At 41.4% G+C, this 8,797-nt stretch overlaps 1 protein-coding gene across 1 annotated transcript; it reads left to right on the forward strand.

The window, feature by feature from the left end:
• The first annotated feature begins 425 nt into the window (after positions 1-425).
• On the forward strand, positions 426-6,264 carry LOC131446613 (uncharacterized). The gene is made up of 12 exons (XM_058617977.1): positions 426-705; positions 810-1,031; positions 1,113-1,298; positions 1,387-1,534; positions 1,660-1,817; positions 1,928-2,071; positions 2,192-2,408; positions 3,083-3,199; positions 3,282-3,448; positions 3,565-3,768; positions 3,856-4,082; positions 4,184-6,264. Exons 1-12 carry the CDS (start codon positions 671-673, stop codon positions 4,342-4,344), a joined length of 1,986 nt encoding a protein of 661 aa, XP_058473960.1. The 5' UTR covers positions 426-670; the 3' UTR covers positions 4,345-6,264.
• Positions 6,265-8,797: the final 2,533 nt, after the last annotated feature.

Raw genomic sequence — 8,797 nt, forward strand, 5'->3', positions numbered from 1 at the left:
TAATTAATTAATTATTAATATTCTAAATTCATAACCAATCACGCTCCTAATCCCAACACCATCTACCTTTGACCTCCAATATATGCAAGGTGATGGAGAGGATAGTGGTGGACAGTTTATCTTACATGTTAGAGAGGAAAGGTGTGGTGGCAGGTTATCACAGTGGTTTCAGGAAAGGAAGGAACGCTGTGGGCCCAGGCGAAGAGGGCGTCAGTTGTTGCTGTATTCTTCGATATAGAGAAGGCATATGACATGATGTGGGAGAGGATCTTTTTCTTTTTTTTGATCAAAAACCTACTTTTGACGGATAAACATCAAAGGTAAGAGCTATTTTACAGTTGTCGGTGAACCGGATTCTTTGGCTTTTATCTCCGTGATGCTTTTGTGTGGACTGCTTTGACGTATGAAGTGTCGGAGCATTGAACCAGAAATGCGGCGAGTGGGTTGATGCAGCGGTTTCGTATGAAGTTTGATATGTAGTAATTCATTTAGTTGTTATTTGAGCATTTAAAATAGTCTACCAGAAATTGTACCAATCTTCTAGAGTTTTCCAATTGGAAATTCTACTGATTTTTCTGACAAAAAAAGCAAATCTAAATGCTCATTCGCATTTTGAACTTTCTTGTAGATAAGTGTATGCAGTTACATCTTTTTACCCTTAATTTTTGCAATGTTGCAAAAGCAAAGCAAAAGCTTCAACAAGATGTAAGGAAGTGTTAGAAAGAAGAATGAGACACACTTTGCTGTTTGTTTGTTTGTTTGTTTGTTGGAGCTGATACCTTTATTTGTTTCCGATATTTTCTGTCTAGTAAGCCAAACAGGACCTATCTTGTGTGCCATGTTTGCCTAAAAAGCCAGAGAGTCCTGTCAGTGCATTTGCACAGGGTTTGCATGAAGAACAGTCCACCAGAAGCAATTGCAGCAGAGCTAGAGAATGCAAAAAGGGACTCCCGTGAACTCCTAAAGGAGGGTAGGGTATTTAGTTATGCAATCCTTCGCCAAATTATGGATGATGCTGATCCATGTAGCAGGTTGGTACAATCTAGTCTTTGACAATTACTCCTTGTTGCCTCTGAAATGTAACATTTTAAGTACTGTTCTCTCATTGAAAGGCTGATTGAGGAGCTGAGGCATCGTCATTTGTTTGTGAGTGGTGTTCCTCTCTCTCTGCCAAATGCCAACGTTGTGGCCAAACCATCATCCCCCAGCAGGACCACACAGCCATCAGACACTAAGACCTCAGGGAGTGACGAGACGGAGAAGTCTGCTGCTGTCAGCAGTGATGAGATGTATCAACGGTGAATGTCTCTGTTTTGCAAATTTCCAATCACATTTATACATATATATTCTTATATATAATAAGAAAATACTTCTGCCACATTGCAGTGAAGCATGTGTCAAGTCTAAAAACCTGACCAGGCAGCACATGGAAACGATGGGCCTCTACAAAAAGCACTCCCTGGACTATCCTCTGCTGAGGGACTTTGGCAATTACCTTGAAAAAGAGCTCTACAATGAGAATTTCAAACAGGAGGTGAGGAGCACCATTTAACACTTTATTTAAACCTTACAGTAAAGTAAATTAAGGATTGATTTTTTATGTTTTTTTAAAGTCATCATGATTAAAAGTTAAGTTAAGGTGTTCTCTTTTCTTTTCAGGTGGAAAATGTTTCTCGGTACCTTTATTATGTGGACTCACTAGCACCATCTTTGGAGTTTGTCAGAAACAGGGAAAAGTTACGCGAATACCTCCGTCGCCTCTCTGAGGCAAAATTAAAAAAACAAACACAGCTGAATTACCTGAAGAGCCTGAAAAGGTAGGTAGCATTTTTTTATATGAAGACAATGAACATAAATGGGTTTAAATACATGTAAATACTTAATACTTCTATACAATACCAATTAATACTTTGACTTCCTCTGACAGATTCCTTCTTTACCACACTGTCAACACAAACCTGAGGCAAGATGATCAGGCTCTACATGCGGAGTGCAAGCACTTTATTGAGTACATCGGGTCAGTACAGAAAAGCTGCTCCAAGCTCGTGAGTAAAGAGATCACACAAAAGAGGTCAGTTAAATTGTTCACAACCATGGGAATTGATTGTATTACAGATATGAGCAATTGGCCAAGTAACGTGATGATTTGTGAATCCTCATGGGGTTTTTTGTTGTTGTTTTTGTCTCATAGGCATAACATGCTAATAGAAAAAAATCAAATCACAACAACAGACTGCTGGGCTGTGTTGAAGGCTGCCAAGAAGGACTTTGAGCTGGTCATTGGAAAACTGTTGAAAGACAGAACTTTGATTCTGGAGAAGAGTGAGCTCACATTAGTGGTGTATTATCTGGAGGCCATCTTGATTTTGAAACACCTCCAACGACCAGGCGTGGTGGAGCACATGACTGTGAGTATTACTGTGCTATTTCCCCATACATTCTAGCCATTAACCTTACTAATATTGTTTACCGGGCCTTCCCTCTTTAGAACAACATGGTGGTGAGATGATGGTGCAGAACAATTTGCAAGTCAAGCATCATATCAAGCGCTGCAACTCGCTTGAGAGAGTCTGCTCGTGTCAAAATCCCGAACAACTCTGCTCCCAGAAGAGCAAAACTAACCTTATATACAGTAGATTATCTAGCATTATCATTGTAGGCATCACATGTTCCGACACCCACCTTTCTCCTGTTTCCCTGGGGCAACGTGTACTTGAAAAAACAAGTTGGATCCAGACATATCATACGGTCTCACGATCTATACTTTGGATGCAACATGTTTGGACAATATCGCCATTTAGTCAAACAGGAAACATCGATGCTTACTTAACACACCATGTCCAGAACAGACCCTCAGGCTATACATATATATATTATATACAGTTGATGAGGTGCTTATTGCAAAGCGCGTGGTCTGACTGTCATGTGTCAAAGTCCAGAATACCCTTTTCCCCCTCTTGTCTCATGTTTACTTGTTAATGTCCATCCTTAATACATTTCAGGATTAAACATTAGCTGTGTTAATGTGTTTATCTAAGTTCATACACTTCACTCATCTATGTTGTATCCTTGTTTTGAACAGGTCCAGGAGTGGATTGCCAGGACAAGTTCAGGGACAAATACAGTCATTGGTGTAAAGGAGCACAAGACAGGAGCACAGGAAGTGGCCTCATTTGTCCTGTCAGAGGAAGAGGAACGTGTAAGTTCATCACATCTCCTGGGAAAACCGTCAGAACCGTCAGAAGTTCATCTTTATTTCTTTTTTCCCCCTCTGCCAATAGTGGTTTCACATCTTCTACACTCTGGTGCGACCACAACTCAAGAACTCCAAGAAACGCAAGAGGGGTCAGGATGAAAACGCCATAGATGGAGAGGAACACTTTTTCCTCTCCACTTCAGGGAAGGGAATATACAATGCTTCCAATGATCTCAACCGGCTGCACTCAAGGTAAGCTAACCTTGATGATTCATTTCCCTGCAATACGTCCTTCTGTTCATTGCTGTCTAATGTGAGATGTGTTCATACATGTCTCATTAATAAACTTTTGTTAAACTTGCATGTAGATATGGGATAAAGCCAGTGACCAGCCAGATGGCAAGGAGAGTCTTTGAGACAGCCACTAAGGACTTGACAGATTCAGAAAAGTCACTGGTGGCTGACTACCTCTCACATTCCACTGCAACAGCGGAAAAACATTACCGCATAAAGCAGGTGGATCATCTTTTGAGGGCCAGTCAGCTGCTGGCTAAACTGGCTGGTGACTCAAAGTAAGCATTAAAACTAATCACCCTAATGTATTTTTTATAAAAACAGAGAGTTTGATGTTCTTTTTCATTCTAATTTATTTGATATAGTTCTCAGCCAACCGAGGAGGGTTCCAGCCGGGCTTCTCGCAGTGCTGTCTGTTCTGCTGGTGCCCGTCAACAGTCAAATGAGCAGCTCATTATGACACACCCGGTGACTGTTGATGGACAAGTGCCAGATCTTTCTGTGCGCAAAAGGGTGTCCCCAGGATATCATCACAAGCTGTTTGAGCGTTGGGTGAAGACTTGCATGAAACTGCATCTGAAGCATGTCCACTGTGAGTGAACATCATATTCAACATCATTTTCAAGTAAAAAAGATTCAACATGATTCAACTATGTCAGTTACAAAAGATTATAGGAAACATTTTCTTCACAGCATACTTCAGCCGACGCTGCCCAACAAAACCACAGCTGAAAAGGTGGATCTCCAAACAACAATGGACGCGTAACATCCATTTTAAAGGGAGAGTTTGCAGGGCTCGACTGACTTTGAACACTTGGAGCTTACATAAACGGAGTCCTGCCCACCAGCCTTAAGACACACCAAATAAAACTTGATTGATTTGTAACCAAGTTATTGTGACTAAAGGTTGAGAGATGTTGCCTGCTCACTGGCTCCCCTCTCCTCCTTATATGCCCCTCCTCTAAATATAAAATATTAAAAAAAAAATAACAACATTTAATAACATTTTTTTTTAAAGTTTCTAATTTAACCGCCTAAATAATTTTTTATTTGATTTTATTCTCTGTGCTTTTCCTATATATTGATATGTAATGAAGGGGGCAAAGGCTGCAAAGTTGACTTTGCATTATGGGATGTTGTGAGGATTCAGAGTAATAAAAACCAGCACATTATTGAAAACCTTAATTTGTATCCAATCTGGTCCAAGTTGGACCAAACAGTTGATTTTCTACAAATGTTCATAGATTTGTGAAAAAAAATTCTAAAATATATCATAATAATACAATTAAACCAGGTAACACTTTATAATAAGTACACACTATTAAGCATTAGTTAAGCATGAATACATATTGAATTCATCATTCACAACGCATGAATGCTCATTAGTATGTAGTTTATAAACAGTGTAACGGCCGCTGCTGGCTGCCGTTTAGGGTATGTTCATTGTGTGTTCCCATGAGTGATTCTGCCAGGCATGCACAGCAAGCTATGTGATTCCCTGTTGAGGATTGGTCCTTCTGAAGCAGAGGCGGTCTACTTCCTGCTTCCTGTCCACCGGCGTCTGTGATTGGTGTGGCTGTGATCCAGTCTACCAATCAAGACTCAATCAACCCCAGCTGCAACATAAATAGGTTGTGTGCCCTCAGTTCATCGTTTAGCTTTGCCTGGCTGGAACCTATCTGAGTGGTTCTAGCCAGTGTTCTGAATCTTTGTATACTTATTTAGTTCAGAGAGTACCTTTACCGGTTGGTCTCTCTCTTTTTTTTGTTCTGAGACTGTTCTTTTGTAGTGATGGGAAGTTCGACTCTTCTTACTGACTCTGACCTTTTACTCTCGGACAGTAAATTGAACAAATCTTTTTTTGAGTCATTTCGTTCATTTTTACAGCGGGTGGCGCTGTAGCCCTCTTGTGGGCGTTGTAAAAAAGACCACGGTTCTCAAACACTTAACACTGAAGGCAACATGGTTTGCTTCAGCTGACAAAGTATAATAAACAAAATGCCACAAGCTATTCAACCCATACACCACAATAAAGTGACTTGTGTCCTGTATCCTCCCTGCCATTGTTGTTTAACAGCACGATGGTGACTAGGTAGCTGTCACGTGACCTGAGGACAGACGCTCAGTTGAGTGAATCCTGAACTAATTTCTGTTTCCTTTCCTGCTGAGTTGATGCAGCTGCCTGCCATTGTGTGGCGAAGGAAGGTACTGCATGAAAATGAACGAACAAACCACTCAGTTGAGTCAGTCCTGAACTAATCATTTATGTTTCCTGTCCTGCTGACTGAACTTATGCAGCTGCCTGCCATGTGGCGAAGGAAGGTACTGCAATAAAATGAACGAACAAACCACTCGGTTGAGTGAATCCTGAACTAATCATTTCTGTTTCCTGTCCTGCTGACTGAACATATGCAGCTGCCTGCCATGTGGCGGAGGAAGGTACTGCATTAAAATGAACAAATCACTCACTGAGACAACTCATTACTCCCGAGTCATACAAAAGATTAGTTCATTTTGAACGAATCGTTCACGGACGACACATCACTATTCTTTTGCAGAATAGCTGCTTTATTGTTTTGTGTGTGTATCTTTGTAAAGCTTATGGGTGCTGATCTCCTTTTGTTCTTTGGTGTTTCTTTTTTTTTTCCAAGAGTTAAATAGCGGTCATTTATTTGATGTTACTTTGTGTTTTAGTTATTTGTCAGCACCTGTACAGCCTCCTTTTGTTATGTTTACTTGTGCATCCTTATTTAATTAAATTCCTGACTTTACCCTAAACCAGTCCAGTTGTCCCATTCCACCTTATTTCTAATTCCAAATCGCATATTACTGCTCTCCAAAACGAGCCGGGTCGTAACAACAGTTATAAATCTTTTCTGTTTCATATTTTTATTGGTGTGTATACAAGAACAACAAAAGGCACTTACATACAAGAGACATTGATGTCAGCATTAAACATCTGTATACACCCTTAGATTTTCATATTTTTAGAAACAAACAATGATCACATGACTAAACCAACCACATAAACCTAATAGATAAAATGAAATAATAATAATAATAAATAAATAATAATACCAAAAAGATCAAATAAAAATAGATAAATAAATAATAATAATAATAAAAAAAGGGGGGGGGGGGGGGTGGAGGGGTGATAGAGGATTACATTACATTGTTGCAAAAAAATCCATAAACGGTTGCCATTTATTTTAGAATGTGTTCAAGTTTCCCCTTCTTGAATATCTAATTCTCTCTTGTTTTAAAAAGGACATAGTCTCTTTAATCCATTGTGTGCTGGAAGGAGCTGTTGTGGATTTCCAGTTAAGAAAGAGGTGGCGTTTAGCTATCAGGGAGGTAAAAGCTAATACCCCCAACTCTTTAGTGGAATATTGGGTATATACTTCTGGAAGACCAAAAATACCAATGTGTGGTGACATATGAATAGTCCTGGAGAATGTCTTAGACATGGTGCTCAAGTAAATTTGCCAAAAATTGGTCAGAGCTGGACAAGAGAAAAACATATGCGTAATATTGCAGGGTGTGCCTCCGCATCTGTCACAGACATCTACCGTATTCTGGAAAATCGGTGCCAACCTTGTCTTCGAGTAGTGACATCTAAATACAACTTTAAACTGTATCAAGGTCAACCTGGCACAAATAGAGGTTCTGTGAACGACCTGCAGTGCGGACTCCCACCAATATTCGTCAAAAGCCAATCCAAGTTCGCGCTCCCAAGACCCTCTTGTGTTGGTGGTCAAGTGATCATCATACGACTGAATAGAACTGTAAATGTTTGACATTAAAGACCTCTGTAGAGGATTCAATTGTAAGAGTTAACCCCATGGCTGCTTAGGTGGAAGGCGAGGGAAGATGGAGAATAATGACTTTGCACACTTTCTCACCTGGAAATATCTAAAAAGATGAGAGGGTGGAAGATTGAATTCAGTAACCAGATCTGCAAAAGAACAAAAGACCCCTTCCTTATAGAAGTCCTCAAAACATTTCAGTCCCTTATCTTGCCACAAGGAGAAAGTGGAATCAGTAAACGCAGACTTAAACGCAGGATTTTTTAACAGTGGGGTTAAAACTGTGGGAGCAGTAAATTTAAACTGCTTCCTAAATTGAAACCATATCTTAAGCGTAGCGATGACCACAGGGTTGCAGGTAAGGCCAGAGGGCTTTGCGGTGACCGAGCTGGTTAATAAAGCAGAAAAAGAGACTGGGGAGCATGACTGTTCTTCCAATTGATACCAAAGTATATTAGTTGACTTGGACCATAATATAATTTTAGTTATGTTCGTGGCCCAATAGTAGAATCGAAAATTTGGCAAAGAGAGGCCGCTGTAGAACTTACAATTCTGAAGACTTTTTGTCGAACTCTAGGTATTTTGCCATTCCACAAAAATGTACAAATAATCGAGTCTACTGTTTTAAAAAATCTTTTTGGTAAAAATATCGGTAGACAATTTTTTTGGTGGGAGCGTGGCGCTGGTCATGGCGACACACAGCAAGAGTGTGTGGGAGTGATTGTGGGAGCTTACTGTTTTTTAACTGTGGTTTTACCTGTGTTTTTAACGTTTTTAACGTCTTTTTAAATACTTTAAATACCCGAGTCATCATGGATTTAGTGAGTGTTTTTTTCCTGAACTTGGTCGCTCTTGGGAGTGCTATAAGCGTCCAACAGAGCAACCGACCTGACAGGCTCCGATACAGCCGTGACTTCCTTATTCACTGCAGCAACTCAGGGGCAGTGATTTCACCTGATGGCATCCCGCCGGAGATCCGGAGGAATTGGGCTGGAGGCTCCCGTTCGGACCAGCTGGCATCGGTGGCGGCGGGGCATGCGGCTTTTCGGAGACCCGGAAGCCCTCGGCTGCGTCAGCGGCTGCGGAGACTGGGACTCCGCCGCTTGCCGCTCCCTTCAATTATCCTCGGCAACGCGCAGTCTCTGAGAAACAATATACCCGACGACGTCGCGAGGCAACCGGGCTCTCCGTGGATTGTTATCGGGTCCGGCAGGCGTCGGAGACGGCGGAGGGAGAGAAAGCAGAAGCGAGGACGCCGGTCAGGCCTGTTGGTGAAACTCAGGACACAGCCACACAAGCCTCCCCTACCCAGCTTGTTCCTCACAAACACGAGATCTATGGTTCACAAGATGGACGAGCTGGAACTACAGTTGGCTGGGAATCGCTATGTTAAGAACTGCTGTGTTATGATTATAACCGAAACCTGGCTTCACCCGCGGATCCCCGACGCCGCAGTAGAGCTAGCTAGCCGCTCTCTCCACCGCTGGGACAGAAACCAAGA

This window comes from Solea solea, chromosome 19, assembly GCF_958295425.1.
Source record: "Solea solea chromosome 19, fSolSol10.1, whole genome shotgun sequence".
NCBI lineage: Eukaryota > Metazoa > Chordata > Actinopteri > Pleuronectiformes > Soleidae > Solea > Solea solea.